Here is a 23,353-nt window from a genome sequence, read left to right as displayed (position 1 = left end):
AACTCTTCCTTAAGGGCTTTCAACACCCCTACTTTCTCTCCTCTACAACTCTGCTACATCCTCCAACTAAAAACGCTCTCCTCCATTTCTTCATGTCTTCCAAGGCCCTAATAGTGAGTGCCCCACAGCAGAAGTTCTCCTCCAACCCTCCCAGTGGACAGACATAAGCTGTCCTCATTATCCTCACAAGAAGGGTACTCAAACTAGGTATTGAGCACCTTAGTACTGTGTCCGGTGCCACAATATGCACATACAAACATTATCTCCATCTTTACAAAACCCCTGCATATTAGGTTTCTGGCTGTACAGATAAAGAAACCAAGCTCAGAAAGGTCAAGTGACCATCCAAAGTCCTCAGCTGATAAGGAAGCAGCCAGGAATTGGAACCCAGTTCTGTCAGACTTTGAAGGCCTTGTGTTGCCTTTGTCCATACTGCCTCCCACAGCTTTTACCGGTGGCGCATATCATTTTTTGCTCTATAGCTTAGTGATGTATATTTATTTTTCCCTGACTGGATGGTTAGTCCTCTGAAGAAGAATCATGGTTTTTAATTTAATTCTTCTGCAGGCTTTCACATCTCCCTGTTTTATTTCTTCCACATCACTTAGCACTCTTTGGAAATATCTTGTTTTTTCACTTGTTTACTTTATCGTCTTCCTCATCCTACTAGAATGGGGACTTCAAGAAGGGCAAGGTTTTGCTCACCATTGTTTCTTCAGAACTTAGAACACACCTGGCTCATAATCCACCCCCAAATCTTTGTTAAATAAAAGAGAAAATGGAAGAAGGCAAGGAAGAGCGAGAAAATAAGGGTGAACTAATAAATATTTGTTAAATAAATGAATCCAGTAAGCACACTAGAACATTTAGAAAAAGCTTCAACATGTAAAGGAAGGGGCACATTTGTATTTACTATCAGGAAAATTGCTCAGTCTGTTCCTTAGAATTGTCTTTCAAAGAATCAGAAGAGGAAACAAGTGCCCACAAAAATCAGATCCAAGGACTAACTATCAAATTACAAATGCAAATATCATTTGACAAAGAAATTCTGCTTCTAGAAAATTATTCTACTGGTATACTCATATGCATACAAGCTTATTCATTACAGTATTATTTGTTGTAGCAAAAAATTGAAAACAATCCATATGCTCATCAAATGGAGACTGTTGAATATAAATTATGGTACATTTATACAATGGATTATTCTGCAGAGCTAAGAAAGAATGAGGAAACACTCTTTATACTGACATGGAAAGATCTATAGACTATATTGTTAATTGAAAAATGCAGGGTGCAGAACAATATGTCTAATATGTCATCCTTTGTGTAAAAATGGGAGGAGTGGATGCAATCTTCATTGCAAATGCACAAAGAATCTGGAAGGATACATAAGGAAGCAAGAACAATGGTGGAGAGTGGGGAAGTTGTGAGACAGGGTATTAGACTGGGAAGGAAACTTTTCGTAACATCATCATAGTCAGTGCGGGCTGCCATAACAAAACGCCACAAACTGAGTGGCTTTGAAACAACAGAAATTCATTCCTCACAGTTCTAGAGGCTGGGAAGTCCAACATTAAGGTGCCAACAGATTTATCGTCTGGTGAGGCTCCACCACATAACTTGTTTGGTTTCACAAGTTCACAGCTGGAGGGGAATTTGCCTCAGGATGAATAGTACCTTGAGCCTCACCCATACCTGATTCAGTTAATATTTAGACAAGACTTTGGACTTAGACTTTAAAGTTGATACTAGAATGAGTTAAGACTTTTGGGACTGTTGAAATGGAATGAATGTATTTTGCATGCAAGAAGAACATGAATTTTGGGAAGCCAGGAGTGGAATGCTATAGAGTGAAAGTTTGTGTCCTCCCAAAATTAATATGTTGAAATCTAACCCCCAACGTGATGGTATTAGGGGGTAGGGCCTTTGGTAGGTAGTTACGTTGAGAGGGTGAAGCCATCATGAATGGGATTAGTGTCCTTACAAAAGATACCCCAGAAAGCTCCTTCACCCCTTCCACCATGTGAGGACACAGCGAGAAGATGGTCTATGAACCAAGAAGAGGGCTCTCACCAGACCCTGAACCTTGACCTTGGCTTCCTAGCGTCCGGAACTGTGAGAAATGAATTTCTTTTGTTCAAAAGCCACCCAGTCTATGGTATTTTGCTATAGCAACTGGAATGGAGTAAGACAAACATTTATCTGCAAACATTTAAACATAAAACAATAAAAGTCAATGGCTGAGGATGAGCTCACCTGAATTCCAGGGGGGATGCTGTAGATGATTCGGATGGTTTTGCAGTCCGGATGGCCAGGCAAAGAGTGGGGGATGAGATGGTATTCCATCTTCCCCGGAGGCTGGGTACCTGTCTTCACCCCATAAATGGTCTTGCAGGTTGGACACTGCAAACTCCCATCCTGGGAAGAAAAAGCCAAAAGAACCAGATTGGGAAACAGTTTTGGTAATGACCTCCCCACCCAACCCCAAAACGTACCACAGATAAAGGGCCAGGGTGTCAAAATGCACCAAAATGAGTACTAAACTTCCCAACCTCCCTGCCTAGCTACCGAAGCCATTTCTGCTTTCTCCAAAGTAATGGGAGGTAAAGTCCACAAAAAGCCCCAGGATCCATGCTAAGGGGCAGGTGAGAGAGATCCTGTTCTTGAGAAGGAGACCAGCTCAAGAGGGCAGGGAGCACTCATAGGGAATCATCATTTAACTGCTAAGTACCGAAGGAGTGGAACCGACAGCAAGCACTAGAGAGCAGCACATCAGAATCACCTCCTAAGCTTGGGAAATCCAAAGATACCTAGACTCACACCAGGCCCAGTGAGGCAGAGTTGGGAGGCTATGGAGTGTGGTGATGAAGAGCGTGAACTCTGAAGACAAACTGCCTGGATTTGATTCCCAGCTCTGTCATCTACCCGCTCTGTGACCATGGACAAATTAATTAACCTCTCTAAGGCTTGGTTTCCTTATAGAACAAGGAAAATAAGAGTACCTATCTCAGTGAGCTGTTCAGAGGATTCAATGAGATAATCCATAAGAAGGGTTTAGCATGTGGAGTATCTAAATGCTATTAGTAGTTTTATGATTTCCGTGGGGAGACTAATGTTCAGACAGTTTTGGAAACCACTGCGACGAAGAGAAATTGGGCACCATGTGCTGGAGTAAATGAAGATGATTTTCAGAAGACGGTCCTTAAAGAATAGTTATGAATTGGTTTAGAAGGATGAAGGATGAGGTCTGCATAAATAACTAGAGGAGGGAATGATGGCATTAGTTATAGAATTTTAAACCTTGCAACAATTTACATCTCTTTTCTTGCTTAGACCTCACTTTCTGACATCAGCTGAGAAGAAATATTAGTCTTATTATTATTAGCCTTAAAAATTATTCCCTTTTACAGAGGAGGGAATTGAGGCAGAGCAAAATTAAAGGACTTGCCGCTAGTTAGGGCTGGGACTCCAGTGGGTCTGTGTAAATCCCACAGGCTTTGCACTGTACCTCAGTGGCTCTGTTAGGGGACTGCAGGGGACTCTGGATGCAGTGATGTAAGGAGTCATGGTTTCACAGCAGGGCCTGGTGAAGTGCCACCTGGATGGGTGGGAGGAGAGCCTGGAGGACAGCCTGGACAGTAAATCATATTCCAGGTTCACAAAAAGAAAGCAGATGAGGACAAGGAAGGCATGCGTGGGCAGGGAGCAAAGTGTATAAAAAGCGCTGTCGCACAGCTGGGACCAAAGCTGTCCAGGACACCCACCTCCTCCGGAAGGCTGGGATCCTCTGTGGAGTTATTTCAGGACATTTCAATTCAAGCTCTACACATTTAAAGGAATAGCTTGTACTCAGGAAAACATAGGCTACTCCAAGTGATGAAAGGACGAGAACCCAAGGCTTTGGGTCAAGAAACCCAGGTCCCACTCTCTGTTCTGGCCTTAACTTGCTTCATGACCTTGGGTGAATCACTCTGTTTCTCTGTGGGGCCCTCTCTCCCATCTTCTGTGTAAAGAAAATAAAAAAATGCATGCTTCAAAGTATTAATGGGAAGGAGAATAAAGGATAGTGAATTGAGAAACATTTTTGAAGCACGATGGAAATAAATGCAAGGAGGTACTAGATTCTCCTTAAATACAGTCATCAAAAAGGTAATGAATGTGCTAAGAAACCCCTTTAAACTCAAAATAACTTCGTAAAATGCAAAGTCCCAAAGAAACCTTTTAGTTTAGGGTCAGTGAAGTGGGCAGGGGATCCAGACATGCATCGTCCATCAGCGACTGAGTTTGCACTCTCTGAGACACTGAGAAAGATCCCAAGCACTTTGCCAACTTCAATCAGAGGACTACATAAAGACAAAGAAAAAGATTATAACCATAATACAAAGAAGAAAATACATAATTCAAATATCAACTTGAGTAATAATAGTAATAAAACCCTATAAATTAGATATTGCTTTATCTCCATTTTCCAGATGGAAAGTGAAACCTCAGAGTAGTTGAAAATCTTGCGCAACGTCATTTGGCTAATAAGCCAGGGTTCAAGCCTGCCTCTCCTCTTTCCCACAGCAAGAGAAGTACAGAGCAGCCCCCAAAAGCAGCCTCCAAAAGCCAGATGTTCTTTTGAGTAAGTAAGAAGTTGGTGGATATCAGGGAAATCTCAGACTCTGATGCAGTCCAAGCTGGGCCTGAAGAAACAAGTAGGATTCTAATTCATGGAGATGAGGAGTGAAGACTATTCCAGGCACAGGAAAGAACAGGAGAAAAGCCAATGACTTAAAAAAGGCTCAGACATTGTAAGGAGAGAGTTATCATCTGAGGACACTCCCAGATTCCTGGAAACCAGCTCTAATTGGGGAATTCCACTCCGCTGTCATTAATGGACAAGATGAGCATCACAAGCAGCCTTTCTTCCTCCAAAAGTGGGATGCTAAGGGACTACCAGGTATGCTCTGGCAACAGTCTCTAATGCTTTGAAGGGGCAATCAAGGGTGTTTTGAAATTGTCCAGAGTCAGCCCTGATGGCCTAGTGGTTAAAGTTTGCCATGCTCCACTTTGGCAGCCTGGGCTCAGTTCCTGGGCACAGAACCACACTACTCGTCTGCCAGTAGCCATGCTGTGGCGGTGACTCGCATAGAAGAACTAGAAGGACTTACAACTAGAATATACATCTACATACTGGGGCTTTGGGGAGGGAAAAACAAAAAAGAAAAAGGAGATTGGCAACAGATATTAGCTCAGCACAAATCTCTCCCAGAAAAATAAATAAATAAATAAATAAAAGAAATTGTCCAAAGAAAATGAATTATAACTGAAAATCACTAGCCCTAGAGAAGGAAGGGTGATTGGAAAATCCTTCTATGCTAGTATGAATGAACACTGAACATGGGCCCATTATCATGGGTCACTCCCTTCAGAACCCTCAGGGACAGGATTCTCTCTCTCAGACCACCACACCCAGGGTAGGGACTGGGGCGAGTTGGGTAGTATAGCCCACAGGGAAGGTAAAGACAGGTGTTTCCAACATTACAATATTGTGAAGGACTGCTCCTGCTGAGAAAAGCCAAGATCATCATTCCTGTTGCTGTGGGACTCCCCAAATCACCCGGGTGCCACCCTAATAGGGGCTCCACGCTCTTGCTCCTCCAGGGCTTAGCACGGGAGGTAGCAGCAGCCCCAAAGACTGGCACTAACCTTGTTGCCGTTGTTGTACATGGCAACCAGGCAGTAGATGTGATAGATGTGGCCACATCTCGACAGCTTTCCCACCAGATCAGGCTTGACTGTCGGCTGTGGGCCCTTGTAGCCTGATGGGGCTGTGAGGCGCTCCATACAGATGGTGCAGTCCTGGGGACGGGAAGGGACAGAGCAGAGAGGTCGTCAGCTCTCACCCAGCCTAGGAGGCCAGGGCATCTCCACAGTGGTTCCCACAAGATCTCAGAGGTCAGGTGAGCCATTACTGCTCCTCTTCTAGAAAGCCCACAAACCAGGGTATATGTGCCTTTGGGACTCTAACTATAGTTTTGTCTTGCTTTACGCAAGAGAGAAATTTCTGAAATAATTCCTAGTGGTGGTACAGGTGAACATGGGCCAGCCAACAAGATAATCTTGAGAGTAGTGACAATGTACTGCCTTTGTTGGTGTCCTCCAAAGGCTTTCGAGGAAATAAATGCTTGCTGATAGACCCACTGTCAAGCTTTATTTAAGATGAACTTTTGTAAAGGTATTATATTTTGAGTATACTGGAGGGTGTGCATTTTAAACAGATCAACAACAGGATTTCTCAACCTTGGCACTATTGACATTTGAGGCAGAATAATCCTTTCCTGCAAGGTCTGTCCTGGGCATTGTAGGGTGTTTAGGAGCATCTCTGGCCTCTACCCACTGGATGCCAGTAGCATCCCCTCTCTGGTTGGGAGCCACTGTTCTACATCAAGCCCATTTTAAAGTCAGTTCCCATAGCTTATCATCCTGTATTTCTTAAATTCAGACTGTCATGTTCAGGTAGTTGAGAATCAATCAGCACTTTGCTGAATGGGGTGGTGGGAGAGGTTAAGCTGCAGCTCAGGACCATGAAGCCGGGGCCTGGGTGTCTGCTCTGACCAGCTTTGTCCAGTCAGGGCTTAGAAGCAGCTCCCTCAACATCCTTCAGAAAACTCTGGCAGAGGAAATGCTGGTGGGTGGTGGAGAAGCTGAGCCCTGCCCTGCTTCCCCGCACTCACCTCGTCTGGCGGGTGCCGGACTTTCTGCAGATACTTCTTCAGCACTTCTTCTGGGGTTTTACCTGTGGAGACAGGATGATCAGCGGGCCAGCAAGGCAGAGATAAGGGATCAAACAGCTTTGTCAAGCCAGGCATGTCAGAGAGGGGAGTTATTAGCCAGGCTCAGAGCAGGAAAGGGGAGGCATTCATTCTGAAATTGTACATAAGAATTTGAAAGGGAACTCAGGATAGAAGAGGGCAAGAGGTGGTCTGAGGAGGTGGGAGGTGTTGACACCTGCCTTTACCTCCTTCAGTCACTTCCCTGACATCTCCTTGCCTATTTTCGACAAACCCACTTTTTAACAGAGATGGAAGAGCCTGGACCTGCCCAAACAATGCGATGAGACAACAGAAATGAAAGCAAGAGTGTTTACAGAGTTTACAGAGGTAAACTGTTACACATTTAAAAATATTAGGTAGGCTTATCATATCATTTTACATGTGCTAAGCACACTCTTGATCTATAACGTGGCGTCAGAGTGATATTATTTTTATGGGAGACCAGGAAGCAATGACTATAGCCTCAGGATACTCTTCCTTGGCTTGAAGTTGAGGGTGTGGTCACTGCCAGAAGATGTGGGCCAGCAGCAGGGAAAAGGGGATGCTCTGGAAAGCATCCTGTCAGGTGCAATGATTCTGGAATTTCTTCGGGGACTGGAGCCATAGGAGGCAGCCCAGCCTAAACGCAGGGGATGGGATGATATGGCCACACAAGAAGGCAGCGAAGGAAAAAAGGGTCAGTGTCTCCTTGGCCAATTCTCTTAACTTCTCTAAACTGCCATTTGCTCACCTATAAAATGGGGCAAAGCAATAGCACCTACTTAAAGGGTTGCATTTACAATTAAATGATCTAATGGACATGCAGCCTTTTAGCACTTTGCCAGTTAAGGCTCCAATATGTGCTATTATAATAACAGGAAGAGTGGGAAAGTGCAAAATCCTGTCATTCCCCGTGAGACTATGAGCAAGGCAATTGAGTTCATTTAAGTGGAGAAATTTTAATAGACTGGAAAAGTAGGACAAGTGTTTGAGGAAGTAGATCATGTAACAGCCAAAAGCTGGGATGCCGGCCCTTCCTTCCCACTGCCCTGCTTCTCCTGTAAGAATTAAGCTTCTGTTAATTGAGAGCCTATTGCTTGCCAGGCCCTGGGCTAAGAGCAACATACATATGATTCCACTGAAACATCACAACAACTTTGCAAGGTGGAGACTTAGGGGTGATGGTCAATACATTTAACCAACAAAGAGAAAGAGCAGCTACAGAGCTGAGGCAGCAAAGGGTGCCAGGATAGGCTCAGGTATGTATTGACCCCTTAGCTGTGGGATTGCGGGCAGGTAGGAAGGAACTCCTGAAGAAGGGTTCAAATGGCCAGAGCATCTGGAGGCTCAAGAGGGACACAAGACAGTGGCTACTTCGCAAGTGTCATGGATGCCTTCCAGGGCACACCGCTGGACAATGGTTGTGAGCATTTTTACTCCATTGTAAAGACGAGAAAATAGAGACTCTTCATGATCATACGATTTGCAACTGACAAAGTTGGGACTTCAATCTACCTGTTTTGGCTCCAATGCCAACGTAATCTTTCTTACACAATTTATTGGTGTCACACTTTATATTTTTATGTCTCTATATCTGTACACCGCACTTTTACATTTCTCAAAGGGTCTCCATCTGATCTATACACAATCCACTCTGGTATAATCATCAGAGGGGATACTAGTTAGGCTCACTTAGCAGATGCAGGAATTAAGGCACAGACCCTCAGTGGCAGAGGCAGAGCCAGGGCTGGGAGCCAGGTCTTTGACCCCCCAGAAGTCCACCCCCTTCTTTTTTTTTGGTGAGGAAGATTGGCCCTGAGCCAACATCTATTGCTAATCTTCATCTTTTTTTTTTCCCCCCCCCAAAGCTGCAGTACATAGCTGTATATCCTAGTTGTAAGTCCTTCTAGTTCTTCTATGTGGGATGCTGCCACAGCATGGCTTGACGAGTGGTGTGTAGGTCCAAGCCCAGGATCCGAACTTGCAAACCCTGGGCCGCCGAAGCGGAACACATGAACTTAACTACTACACCACCAGGCCAGCCACCCCCCCCAGGACTCCTTAAGACAAGGAGGCTGATACCTTTCTTGGCTTGTTTTTTGGTGGTCTTGCGACTTGTGTTGGAAACCCCTGGGATGGATTTTATTTCACTCTTGCTGACGGGAGGTGGGTGGAGGACCAGCTTTGGTGGCCTGGTGAGGCACACAGGCAACCCGGCTGCACTCATGAGGATCCCAGTGATTCCTGGAAGGGCAAGGCATGAGTGAGGGAGGACTGGGGAGTTAGGTCCCCAACACCCTCTAAATCCCTCCCTCCCCATTAACCATCTCTCTCCCCTTCCAGAAGAGTTCCCGTAACTCATGAATTCTCCACTTACCCTCTACTTGTATTCATTCATGCATCTTCAGCAGCATGATATGCTTTTAGCAATGAATTCTCCCCAAACTCTTCCTGCCCTTCCCACCCAACTCCTAAAACGCCCCGTTGTTTTAATTAATACCCAAATTCTCTCTCTTTTATAAATGGTCACTAGCTATTTTATTGCTTTCGTTTTGCAATCTTAAGCAGGACAAGCTCAGGGTTTCTCTTACCTGCCAAAGCAGGATTGACAGGACTGGACCCATTGAGGTTCTTCACTGGGACGGTGGGGACCCTGTGGAAGGAAAGAGCAGATACATTACGGCTTTGACAAATGGGACTAAATGGGCCAGTGCTGGGACCCCAAACTTCACTCACTGAGGAGTTCCCTTTTCTTACAGAAATTACTTATCCTTATTAAAGATGCAGTAAGTTCTTAGCACTGCAGCCAGAGTGGATACCTTCAAAAACTAACTCAGACCATGTCACTCCTCCACTCGGAACCTCAAAATTCAGAATGGCTCCTCAGTCCATTCAGAGTCAAAATACCAGCATACCCCAATCCCCCTATCCCTCTCACATTACTCACCTTTTCACTCTGCTCTAGCTGTTCCTCCTTCATGCCAGCCATGCTCCTGCCTCAGAGTCTTTGCATATGCTCTTCCCTCTGCCTGAAATGCTCTTCCACCAGACATCTACTTAGCTCCCTCCTAGAACTTCTTCAGTCTTGGCTCAAATCTCACCCCTTCAGTGAGACTCCTGAGACCATCTTATTCACTCCTGCTGCCCACCCCTCATCTCACCCTGGGACTCCCAAGCCCTTACCCTACTGTATTTTTTTTTCCCATGGAACTTATACCTTTTAAAATAAGTTGCGCTTATTACCCTCCCTTCTAGAATCTAAGCTCTACAAGAACAAATATCTTTGTCTGTTTCATTCAGAACCTGGCACTAGTAGGCATTCAATGAATATTTGTTGAGGAATGAAAAAATAAAGAAGCAAGGGGCCAACCCAGTGTCATAGTGGTTCAGTTTGCATGTTCCACTTCGGTGGCCTGGGGTCCATGGGCCGGGATCCTGGGCATGGACCTATGCACTCCTCATCAGGCCTGCCATGGCAGCATCCCACGTACAAAAAAAATAGAGGAAAATTGCCACAGCTATCAGCTCAGCGACAATCTTCCTCAAGCAAATAGAGAAGGATTGGCAATGGAAGTTAGCTCAAGGCCAATCTTCCTCACCAAAAAATAAATAAATAAGCGAGCCCAAACCTGGGTGTACCTAAAATCCAACTAAGAAGCTTTTAAAAAGACAGAGCTCCAGGGGCTGGCCCCGTGGCGGAGTGGTTAAGTTCGCTCGCTCCGCTGCAGGCGGCCCAGTGTTTTGTTGGTTCGAATCCTGGGTGCAAACATGGCACTGCTCATCAAACCACGCTGAGGCAGCGTCCCACATACCACAACTAGAAGGACCCACAACGAAGAATATACAACTATGTACTGGGGGGCTTTGGGGAGAAAAAGGAAAAAAATAAAATCTTAAAAAAAAAAAAAAGACAGAGCTCCAGGCTTGAATCAGAATCTCCACCTGTGGGCACAAGAATCTGCATTTTTACAAGCTCCTACTGAGAGAATGCAGATGTAGCCAATCCCAGTCCAACATTTGGAAACCATTGCTCTAACAGCTGTTGCTTCTCCTTTCCCTGAGAAATATAAATATCAGGCAAGGCCTCCTCCTCTTTCCGTCCTTCATCCCAGCAACTCAAGCCAAGCTGGAAAGGAGACGGCACAGCTGCCTAGGAGAGAGCAGGCCTCCCACGGCGCCAACTAGAAAAATACGGGACATGTGGGGCTGGGTCTTGCGCCATCCCCCTGCCACCCAGGCTTCCACAGCTGGGCTTGGAGGGGGGAAGTGGGTTTAGAGAGGCCAATGGACTGGGTTACAGATGACTCGAGGAGCCAGACCGCCTGAGAAGCCAGTAGTCCTGCTATGGGGGTAAGGTGGTGCTGAGAAAACAGGAGGAGAGCAAAAGAGCATGTTTATTTGGTTATTTAGTTTATTATTTGTTTATCTGTCCATTGATAGTGAGCCCTGCTCTGTGTTGGACGCTCTCCTGGATGCTGGGGACAGAGCAATGAGCAACGGCCCTTCATCCACGCATTATAATTGCTAACACACATAGAGCGCACCTTGTGCCAGCCACAGTTCTAACTGCTCACAATATATAAATCCATCTAACCCTTCCAACAGCCTGTGCAGGAGGTCTTAGTATTATTAACCCCACTTCAATAGGCAGGGAAGTTAAGGCACAGAGAGGTTAAGCCAATCTGACGAAGATCACACAGCTCAGGATTTGAACCCAGGAAATCTAGCTCCAGAGCCCATTTTTTAGCTACTCACTAGGCTGTGCTCTTGCGTCTATGTAATTCTTAGAACGCCCCACACTGCACAGACAGCATGATGCTCAGAGAGTGTAAGGAATAAGCCCACAACTAAGAGAAGGGAGAGCTGGAATGAGACCTCAAGGCTGAGCACTGGGTCAGTCTGTCCCCACATGCCCACAAAGATGGGTTTTCCTGGCTGTGCTGAGTCTTCCCTTCCCAGGGTCGATGACACGTGCACCAGAGTTGTGAGAAGGATGTGAAATAACAGATGTGGGAATGTTTGCATCTCAACAGGCCACCAAAGGCTGCTTTTACTCAGAAACTGTCCCCAGGATAAATCAAACCCCGATGGGGGGAGGGTAATTCAAAACAAGGGAAAATTGGCCAAGAAAAGAGGCACGGACTCAATTCTGGACCCTGAGCCGACCTGCGCCACCAGGCCAGGCATGGTGTGGTGGACGCTGAGTGAGGAAAATAAGGTTGGAGTCCCCATCCTCCCAATAACTCCTCACAACATCCTTAACTTATCTAACCCTCAATTTCCTGATCTGTAAACTCGTGCGGGTCTGGGGTTAGAAGGTGCCATGGAGACCTCTTGACGATTTCCCACCCCAGTATCTAAAGACACAGTGGAAGGTAAGCCATGGGTCCCCCACCCACGGCTCATTCTCCTCACGGAACTGCACCTGGAGAAGCTGGGAGTGAAGACCCATCCTCCTGTGCCTGTTCCCCGGCTCCCCACAAGGGGGCAGCGCACTGCCCAGCCCACACCTGCCTTTCCCCCTCACCATCTCCAAGGCCCCCACTCCAACTGATAAGTAGCTGCGATCTGGGTGACAAAAGCCTCCTTTGTTCCCACAAACTGGACTGGCAGGTTTCCACACCCAATCTGGTTAGCCAGGAAATAGGCCAACTCCCAGAGCACACACCCCAGGCAGCCCTAGGACTGGAGGTGGGGGCAAGGTCTGAAGAGAGGGAGGGTCTGCACGTGGGGCCTGGACTGGACTCACCATGAATACTGTGGGAGAGGTGGGTGTCCCTGCCATGCCAGGAAAGGGACAACATGGCAGAAGGGCTTGTCACTAGGCTCTGGGCAGGGGTAGCAAGGTTTGGGGAATCGGGGGATTTTTGCTTATGAAATACAGAAGGGTATGACGGAAGGAGACCAGCACAGGGATCAGACATTTGCGTCCTAGTGCAGCTGGGCACTGACTTTGTGCCTCTGCGAGAGCCACAGGGCTTCTCCACACCTCATTGACTGCATCTGAGTTACCACAGCTGTTAGCAGGGCATCCTAAATCTCTATTCCATGGCGTCCTTGTGAGGATTTAGGATCTACGTCAAACACTTTGTAAATAACCAAACCCTATGCAAATTTGGGCGATTGTTTACATTTTTGTTTCCCCATGGTAAAGAGGAAGTTGGGCTTCGCTAAAGTCTTTTCCTGCTTTAATATTCCAGTTTTCTCAGGTTCTTGAGGACATCAAGTATAAAGTGGGGTGCGCAGCAGTCTTCAGGACTGTTGAGTTGCCAACACCTGATCACCCCTCCCCCACTGTTACTGGTTAAAATGAAAAACATGGAGAAAGGCCCATTCAGTCCACACCCATCACACCCTGTTGAGGCCCCAGCTAAATACGCCTGAGCCCTCCTTCTAGAAATCAGCAGACATGCTTCTCACATCCTTCAGGATCCCAACTCCATTCTGCCAAAGCTGTCTGACTGTACCACTTGTTGGTCAATCAGAAGGCACCCCTCTGCCCCCATTCTATTGGGCTGCTCCCAGTTATGGAGAGTGCATGTTTTAATTTCTGTTCCTAAAATAGAAAACTAAGAAATGAGAAGAGGTGACAAGGTGGCAGGGGAGGGGTGTCGATGGCTGGAGAATAGCGTCACAGATACCCTGGTGAGCAGCAGTGTTTTTCTTGGAGTTAGGAGCCAACCCAGGACTCCCGCCCTCCACAGCACAGCCCCTTCTCTCTTCTCTTTAGAAACCCCCTGCTTGTGTCTCTGAATAATTCACAGGATCTTTTGTTCCCCACAAACCCTTCTCTCCATCCCACCTCTCCCGCCCTCCCTGGTCTTCCTTTTTTCCGTGGGAAAGTTGCTTGAAGAGGTCATGGGCTGAGAGAGGAGGGGGAAGGGGCCATTCCACGACAGAAGGTCGATAGCAATAGCAGACAAAGGGAATAAACACGCTAATTAAATGGCCAAGAAAGGCTGGAGGAGAAGATGGTAGTGGGGGTAAGGGAGGTGGTAAGAGGTGAAAAGGAAAGGGCTGGAAGATAGAGGGGTGGGGAGGGGCCTCCCTTGTCAGGAAAACAGAGCTGAGAAAAAAACAACTTGTTTCCATAGCCCTTTTGAAACTGCGCTGCCAGGACCTCCACCTCCACCCTATTCTCTTGCTCCAGTTCTATTGGCAGAGGGAATAAAGCAGGGAGATAAAGAGCTGCCGACTCCCTCATTGAGATTTAAAGCGATCTGGGTTTCCTTTCTCTCAATTATGGCATGGGGTCACTTGGCATTTGTCAAGGGCGCCAGAAATGAGGTGGGGTGTTGGACTCTGCTCAGCTTCGACTTCAATTCAACAACTACACAGTGTATATTCAATAGATACCTGCTGATAATAATAATAATAACAGCTAATGCTGGACTCTTATTAAGTGCCAAGCATTGTGCTAAATCTATACACTATTTCATTTAATCCTCATGACAAACCCTATAAGGAAGGTACTATTACTGTCCCCATCTTACAGATGAGCAAACTGAAGAAGGAGGATACAAAACTTGACCCACGTTACACAGCAAGGAGGTTGGGTTTGAGCCCAGGCAGTCAGGGTCTGGAGGCTGTGTTCTTATCCACCAAGCAGCCTGCCTCTGCCACGCCAGCAATCACCCTGGAGCTGTTAGGGGCCCCCAGGATGCTGATGTCTGATGGCGTGGAGAAAACAAGCAGCAGCACTGTTTACATACATATTCCCCCTCCCAAATAATTCTGCCAGCTCAAAGAAAGTCATATGAAAATCCTGTGCATCTGACCAGCATCAGACCATTTAAAAATTGCCTTCACATAAAATGAGGAGCTGGGTTTTAGCCAAAAGAGCAGTGGACGAGGAGACTAAACCCTGGGTTCTAGGGGGCCGAGCTTGCGGCTGAGTGGTTAAGTTTGCGCGTTCTGCTTTGGTGGCCCAGGGTTTCGCCGGTCCGGATCCTGGGCTTGGACATGGCACCACTCCTCAGGCTATACTGAGGCAGAATCACATATAGCACAACCGGAGGCACTCACAACTAAAATAGACAACTATGCACCAGTGGGCTTTGGGGAGAAGAAGGGGAAAAAAAAAAAAAACCTGGGTTCCAGTCCCTACTCTGTAACACGTGAGTTGTGTGGCTCTCCTTGGGGAGTTAATTCTAAGTGCCCATGCCTGACACTTGCATCATGGCATAAGGGAATGGTATGATGCTGACAACCGCAGGAGAGTGCATCAGGTAAACTGTTAAGCGGTGAGCTCTCTTAGTGGAGATTTTCACAATGGCTCCATGGGGTATGATAAATAAATGAAAAGCAACAGTACCTATTGGAGTATATGAGGAAGCCATTTGGTGTAAAACTAATTCTTCCCGAACTTGTTTTTCCAAAGGGACTTGATGTGGCCTGTTGAGCATGCAATATACACCTGCTTTAAATATTTGCTATGTCCCAAAGACAAGAATGCTGCCTCTAAAGACAGGGATGTAGCCCCCCCATATTGGCATTTCTTTAAGGATAAGCATCTGTTCCTGGAACTAAGGATTAATTACTGACCTGCTGTGCTCACCTTGTGACCACTGACCTGCTGACCACCGACCTCTGTGCCAGCTAAGCATCTCGTGACAATTGTAAAAGGGACATTCTTATCATATGTGATGTCTGCTCTTTGTTCCAAGATGGTATATAACCACTCTGTATACCCCACTTCTTTGGTGCCCTTCCTTTCTTAGGGAAGAAAGGCCTCGGGCTAGGCCTCAGATCTGACTCATAATAAACTCACCCCAATTTTGATTTATAGACTGATTACGGTTTACTTGCATCAACAGGTAAGTGAGGCAGATGTGACAATCTTCATTTAGCACACGAGGAAACTGGACCTTGCAAAGATCCCATGGCTTACCCAAGTGGCAGAGGCAGGAGTAAAGGCCAGGCTTCTCACCTGCAGTATACCCTCCACCCTCTCTCCTCCCAGCACTGACATCTGTGAGCTCCTCGGGGCAGCCTGAATTTCACACTCAGATGTCCAACCTAACCCATCCCAACCTGGGGAAAGGGAAGATTGGACAGGTGCGAAAGGCCAATCTCACAAGAAATCAGGGGCTGGCAGGCAAAGGCTGTGGGCACCACATAGACCTGGGCCTCTCCTATTTTATGATCAAGAAGACCAAGAAGATCATAAAAAGCAATAACAACAGAACCTGCAACACCACCAGGTTGTCAAAGAAATAACTGAGACAATGCACACAAAGCACCCAGCACATAGTAAGTACTTACTAAATATGGCCTGTTATTCCAATCTGGAGTCACCCTTCCGCTTCCAGAGAGACCATAGAAAAAGGGATTAACTCTCATTTGGCACCGACTGCATGCCAAGCACCGTGGTACATGCTCCACAGGGAAGCAGCAGAGCAGAGTCAGACGGAGTCTGGACTCTGACCTCCTAAAGTTTGGATGCCAGTCTCAGCCGACATCTAGCTACATGCCCTTGAGCAAGTGAAACTCTGTCCTCTTCAAATGTAAAACAGGATGAAAATGCCTCCTTCACAGAGTAGCTGTAAGGATTAAATGAGGTGATAAAGACCAAAACTAGAACATGGTGTGACAATTAATGCCGCCTGTTATAATATAATATATAGTATGCATAATCTTCTCTAAGCCTCACAGGAACACTAACATGAGTATTATTGCCAGCATTTACAGAGGAGGAAGTTAGGACTCTAGGATGTTAGGGATCGGCCCCAAATCACATGGCTAGTTAGAGGCATAGTCTCAAAACTAGAATCCAGATCTGTCGGACCCCAAATGCCAAACCCCGCCTTATCCACCATTGCTGCCTTCCACCTGCAGCCAGAGGGTCAGGACAAGATGATGAGCAGCTGAGGTCTTGGCAGCCCCTCCTTCTCTCTGACCCAGAAGATCAGTCATGTCCTATGCCAGTGGGGAGTAAATGCTCAGTGGCTGCCAGGGAAACACCTACCCAGAGGCGATCAGCACCCGGGACTGGGCGATAGCCAGTCGCTGCAGGTTAGTACGATTTAAGGTGGCCAGGGCCACCCTTCCGTTCTTGCCATTGGCTCCTGGGGGGCTGGCAGGAGAACCTGCAGTCGCCCCTGCTGGCGTGCTAGAGGCTTGTCGCCGAATCGCCTGCGATGGGGCAGTCTTCACCGGGCCTCGAATGGTGCCTGTGCTGTCCAGTGGCTTGCCCCCAGGGCCTGCTGGTGGGGGCAGCTTGACCGCTCCAGAAGGAGGCATGTTCTTGCGGGCTGTTGGGGCCTGTAGGGGCCCAGTGCTCCCGTTGACCACGGCCGCCTTGACACTCATCACCAGGACACACTGTGGGCAGGAGCAGGGTGGGGCAGGGGGTGAGGCAGCCGACACAGGGCTGACTGGCCAGGACTGGGCCTTAGGCAAGGCACCAGTGACCATGGGGTAGATGAGATCAAGACGTCGACGGACACGGCGTTGGCGCTGGGTCTGTCGGTTGATCTGGCCCATGGTGCTGAAGTCAATGATGTAACTAAAGCCAATGGAAGTGAGGTCGATCCAGGGATGCTGCTTCTCATAGGCGTGCTGGATGGTGATGCCCACCTCCATGTCGTACGGCGTCCAGGAACCATTGTCATTCTCCCACTCCCATACCACGCCCTTTGCGGGGGCCGAAGTCGGGTCGTAGTAATTGCGGCGAACTGGCCGGAGGGTCCCTGCCGGAGAGAGACAGAGGAGAGGGTCAGGGTCAGCAAAAATGAAACTGAATTGTGTTTCATTACTAGGCAGAACATCAAAAGAGACCTACTGTGTGCCAGGCACTAGGCTGTTATTGAGGTATCAGCTTTGCAAGCGACTCATTCCTGCCCATTAGGAGTATACGGTCACACAAGGGTAGAAGCGGACGAATTACAAGGGGAAGGATCTGGAGGTAGTGCTGTGTACCAGAAAGAGTACCTCCCGGTTTGGAATCTGGGGACCTTGGTCTGCAGCCAAGTTTGTTCATTTACTAATGTAGAATACCTCAGCCTCCTTTTTTCCCCCCAATAAATAGGCTAATAACTCCTTCACAGAGTTTTTGTGAAAGTTAAATGTGACTCACTTATTCATCCAACAAACATGTATTTGTATACGCCAGGTCGCGGATTTCTTGTCAGCTCTGTAATTTGTCCTAAGGCATATAAAGCCCTTGACACTTACTGGGTGCTCATAAATATCATATCCCTTCTCCCCCATCCCTCTAAATGCCCCTGCCCTGAGGGCTATGGGGGAAAAGAACACAGAGTCACAGAAGCTTAAAGGACAGAGGAAGACTGCTCCCATCCAGGGAGGCTGCCCAGAGGTGGAGGCGATTGAGCTGGCTCTGTGTACCTTTATGGGTGTGGTAAAAAAAACGGAAAATCAGGTTGAGATTTCCCATGAATATTTCCCATGCTCATATTTCGCAGCATTAAATCTTATATCAACACTGATAATGATGGTCACATGAATTCTTTTATATTTATCTAACGTCTTTCTTGCAAGAAACTCAAACCCTCCTAGAGATAGGAGGCTCTCAAGTTTTATAGTCTCACTGAGGGGCAAGGAAGAGGCCAGAGGAATAAAACAGCAGAAATGAACCTGCAGGACTGGAAGAGAAAACTAAGCCTGTAACTGTTGCTTCTTTCTCACCTACCCACCCCAAATCTGAATTCAGACCCATCCCCAACCAGGGCTTCTTTCATGGGTATCAACGTCAAGGCTGAAGGTGCCTGGCTCATGAGGCAGGGTGCAGAGGCCGGGGAAAGCTCCGAGGATGCTAGAACCTCCGCATCTGTCAGCTTAAGTCCTATCCATCAAAGTGGTGGGAAAAGGTTCCCCTTTGCTGGCCTCTGACCCACCCCCTCCTCCAACCAAAGGGAGACACCAGGACTGGGGACAGAATCCCATTCAAGGGGGGAAGAAAAGGAACAATGGCTATTCAGGCCTTTGCCAAGGGTCATAACCTACCCCCCACCCCATCTCCAGGCCCCTTAATGACCCAAAACATCAACATTCAGAGGCTGGAGGCAGAAGCAGCACAATCCCCTATTCAGAACCAGGAGTTCTGCTGGGCGACATGGGGGTAGCAGGATGGGAGGACAGAGGAGGAGGAAGAAGGGGGGTGGGCCACAGTTCCCCGGTTGGCCTCCATTTCCTTCCTGAGTAGCCCACTTGCTGGGAACAAAAAGCACAGGCTTTGGGTCCAACAGCAGAGGTTCAGTCCCTTCCAGCTGTTTGATGAAGCCTCAGTGTCCTCATCTGTTTCGGTGACCATAGCTACTTCAAAGGGTGAACTTGAGGGTGAAATGAAGGAATGAACATATGGCACAAAAATAACACCTGCCACATGACAGGGCTCAATCAAATGTGGTGATTATCCTTGTAATCTATTTTCAATTATATGTCTAAGCAGGATGGAAAAGTCATGAGGAAAGTCTAGTTCAGGGGATGCAATGTGTGAGAGGCAGAGAGAGAAAGAAAGAACGAGGAGGAGGAAGAGAGAATGTGCTTAAAAGACATCTTTTATGACAGTCATCAATCCCAGAGATGCCTGAGAGGTCCCCCAGAACATCTGGGAGCTACGCCCTGGCTCTCACATACGTTTCCAGGCTTATCTTCCTCTATGCCTGTATCTTCCTCCACTCCTGAGGACCAGATGCCTCTTTTATCCTCGTTCCCTCAGGGTTATCTGTCCAAGTCCCCTACTATTTGCCGGTCCCTTCTACTGAAATGCCCTTCTTTGACATTTGTACTGTTGCCATCTCCTTGAATGATAATTCAAGTCCCATGCCATTTGCCATCCATATCTTAAAATGTTCTCCTAGTCCAGGCCCCTCCCTTAGGAAGTCTGAGATGCACATCTGCTTGTGCCTGATGTGTACCAGTGTCTCGGCACTTCATATCGGTGCCTTCAGTGGAGGCAGAGATGCCACTGTACAGTTCTTTGCACTCCAGACCCTAATGCAGTGTCTGGCAGTGATGAGGGCTCCATAAACAGGCTGTGATAAATTTAATCACGCATCACATATTGCTGAGTACCCACTAGCTGCTATGAGGAAAACAAAGATTCAGACTCTCCTTGAGTAGCTTACAGTGTACTGTGTGAATGACTCTTTACGAGGCATAATATGCCACGAGAAGCACAGGAAGGGTGCCAACAAAATGCATGTTGGCAGAAAATCTGACCACATCCCCATGTGATTAAATCCCTTCCACAACTCCCCATTAGGTCAAAACCAAAATCCCTTCCACCCACCAACCTCTGTGGCCCCTTCATACCCTAATGCACTCTGCCCATATTTCTGCCACTGGCCTCCTTCAGTCTTTCCCCATTACCATGCTCCTTTGATTCTAGGCCTGTTCACAATGCTGGTCCCTCTTTCAAAACACTCTGGCATCCTCTTGCTGCTCACCCTTCATATTTCAGCTCATTTCCTTAAGGAAACCTCTCTAGGCTGCCCTGACCAGGTCAAATTCCCATTCTTGTTTTTTTATAGCACTTATCTTGATGTGCAGTTACACATTTATTTGTGTGATTAATTTGATGAATGTCTGTCTCCCTCACTGGACTCCCAATCCCACAAAAGTGGGCAGCCGGGTGTTTGCTCATGGCTGTATCCCCTGTGCCTGGCATGTCATAGGGGCTCAATAAATATCAACTATAAAGATATAAATGAAGTAATGATGATTTGGAGAACATTTCATGAAATGGATGACAAACAGCATAGGACCTGAATGATAGGAGAATTTCAACAGGCAAAAATGGCAAGGAAGGGCATTTCAGTAGAACAGACTGTCTGAATAGTTGGGGGGGGGGAGTGTCAAAGAACTCTAAGGTAATGCATGAGGATAAAAGCGACATCTGTTTGGCAGAAGTAGAGGAAAATATAAGGCATAGAAGAAGATAATCCTGGAAAGGTATGTGAGAGCCAGGGCATAGATGGTCTAGAATACTAGGTTGTGATGGGTTTTATTTGTAAGCAATGAGGAGCCAGTGAGGTTTGTGACACAGAGAAGTGACAAGACCAGAGCTGCTCTGTTCATTAGTTCCAAGTGAGAAGTAAGGAGGGTGTTGGCAGTGAAAAGAAAAAAAGGCAACAGACTGGAGGGACCACACAGAGAGGAAATGAGCAGGACTTGACCATGAATAACTGAATGCTTTGCAAGAGAGTTTCCAGAATCACCTGCTTCAGAATCTCCTGCAGATGGATCAGCAATGCCCTCTAGACCTAAGGGTCAGCATCTCCAGGGACTGGGCTTGGGAATCTGTATGTGAACAACTACTGAGCATTCATGATACACACTAACGTTTCAACTGCTGGGCCACATGGTCAACATGCCCGTACGTAAGGGGTACCCAACTAAGAATGACAGAAATGAGTCAAAGAATCGCAAGGCTTTGGCCATGGACAAGTGGTAAAGTGGTAGTGCCTTAATAGGCAGAGGGGTATCAAGAGGAAGAGCTGGTTTTTGGAGGGAAAGATGCTGAGTTCAGTTCAGCCCAAGAGGGTTACTTAGAGACAGGAGGCAGACCTCAGAACCAATGTTTGGGGACAAGAGAGATGGCGGGATTTCATTCTCTGATTATTTTCAGAGACCCCTGTATCTGGAATGGGCTATTCCTGGGCCTTTCTATAATCAGACCATAAACTAGATGATCTGAGGAAATCCATTTGGTCCTAACATGCAGTGACCCAAGGAAAAGGCGTCTAATGGCATAGGGATAAAGGATGTTCACAGACTAATGAGGAAGAAAAAGAAAATCAGTTTTTTCTAGCAACTCAGACACTGCATCCCAAAGCACTCAAGATGCTTCGGCTCCTGGGAAATGGGAGACGCCTTCCAGGTATGATCCCTCGAGGTCTCTAGGGCATTTCACCTGCACCTATGCAATCCTGTGTTGGAGCACACACTGTGCCCAAGATAGCCCAGGCCTCCTTTACCAGCACCCCTCACTCCCACTAGAATGTTCCATGAGGGCAAAGACTTCGATGTTTTGTTATTGCTATATCCCACATGCCTGGAACAGTGCCTGCAGGAAGCAGGTGCTCCATGAGTGTTCACTGAATCAAGGAGTAGAGCACGGGTCACTTGAATTAGAATTCCAGCTCGGCCATTGACTAACTGTAAACCTTTGCACAACTTCATCTCTTTCAACTTGTTTCCTGTCCTATAAAATAGGAACACTCGTTCCTTCATAAGATTACTGTGAGAATTAAACAGGATAATGTCTGCCATGTGCTTGGCGCATGCCCCATACGGTGATCATCATGACGGCTGCCTCCTCCACTCCCGTGCTCACACAGGGCAGAGTATGGCAGGGGGTGCCTAAAAATCAGCATCTGTCAAACCCTTTAATCTCTCTCGGTCTGACCTCTCTCACCTCATTAAAGACACAAAAGAAGCAAAAGTTGCACAGAAAACTCGGAGCTGAAAAGAACCTTCTCTCTCACCATCATCACTGGTGCAGGGGCCAAACCCATTCGCCTGTTGATCTGCAGGATGGGAGGAAAGGAGGCAGAAGGAATCTTAAGGCTGCTTTTCTTTCTACAGAGGTAAATGAGATCTGAGCAGTTAAGGGACTTGCTTAAGGTCACACAGTAAGCCAGTGAGTCTGGGATGAGAGCCTGAGTCATGTTTGCCCACTCCTAGCCCAGGTCGTCCCCCATCCCGCTGCTGGGGCCCTGGAGATGGCAGTGATCAGGTGCGTTGGAAGACATAGTGATGCTGAAGTAAAGCGCTCCAGTCACTGCCCTACAACAGAAAAAAGTCAGCCCACTCAACGTAAAGGACCATAGGTGGAGAGGACCCAACCAAGGCTCTTGGAAGCAGCCAAAGTCCCATCTTCTTCCTGCTTCCAGATTCTCTATCTTAAAATGCCCAGAGGAGACCTGCATAGAATGCAAATAAGCTCAGACTCCGAAGCGGTCTGGGGAAGGAGAAGGGCCCAGGGCAAACAGAGGCAAGACAGAGGGTGTCTGCTACCTCCTGGCCATCTCCCTGGAGACAGGCTGGATGAAGTCAGAGCCCAGGGGAGCAGAGAGTCCAAGGACTCACTCAGCAGCAGGGCAAGCAACTTCTGAAAAAACAAAGCTCCCATGTCAGGAAATGTCCCCACATCGAGGAGGCAACAAAAGAGAGAGGAATTGCCTCTGGGCAGGGGACTTCCAGCTCTCCTTTGTTTGTGGGGATGTTTCTGGTTCCCAGCTTCAAACTGTGGCATGGGGAGGGTGGGTAATTTAATTAAACATTGCCAGGGCTTGGCTGAGGTTGCCTGGGAGCCCATGGTTTAAAGTTCCTACCCCGTTATGGCCTCATCAATGAGCTATATTGAGAGGAACTGTGTGTCTGTTGGTGAAGAAGGGAGAGGAGGGGGCTCCGGGCCCAGAAACCCAGAGATCCTATTCTACTTTGACAAGCTCCCTGACAGACCCAGCATTCCTGGGAATTCAGCCCAGTGCCTTCAGCACTCAGCGCAGAGCCTGGCACTGAAGAGGGAGCCACTCAGTACATGTTGACCGACTGACCATTAGAATGAGTGGATGTAACCTAAGCAGTCT

General features: G+C 47.3%; 1 protein-coding gene across 3 annotated transcripts in view; it reads right to left on the bottom strand.

The window, feature by feature from the left end:
- The window catches only part of DTX4 (deltex E3 ubiquitin ligase 4), a 34,673-nt gene that overhangs the window by 8,099 nt on the left and 3,221 nt on the right, over window positions 1-23,353 (bottom strand). For all 3 annotated transcript variants that reach the window (XM_070228743.1, XM_001915461.5, XM_023654102.2), the window contains exons 2-7: window positions 16,765-17,488; window positions 9,389-9,450; window positions 8,880-9,041; window positions 6,720-6,781; window positions 5,692-5,844; window positions 2,257-2,418 (exon numbers count right to left, since the gene is read on the bottom strand). In XM_070228743.1, coding sequence (XP_070084844.1) covers window positions 2,257-2,418; window positions 5,692-5,844; window positions 6,720-6,781; window positions 8,880-9,041; window positions 9,389-9,450; window positions 16,765-17,381 — 1,218 coding nt within the window. In that variant the 5' untranslated portion in view covers window positions 17,382-17,488. The remainder of the gene's footprint in view (window positions 1-2,256; window positions 2,419-5,691; window positions 5,845-6,719; window positions 6,782-8,879; window positions 9,042-9,388; window positions 9,451-16,764; window positions 17,489-23,353) is intronic.

Source organism: Equus caballus, chromosome 12 (assembly GCF_041296265.1).
Source record: "Equus caballus isolate H_3958 breed thoroughbred chromosome 12, TB-T2T, whole genome shotgun sequence".
Taxonomy (NCBI): domain Eukaryota; kingdom Metazoa; phylum Chordata; class Mammalia; order Perissodactyla; family Equidae; genus Equus; species Equus caballus.
Note: the sequence above shows the minus strand (reverse complement) of the source record. Positions and strands in the feature narration are given on the sequence as shown.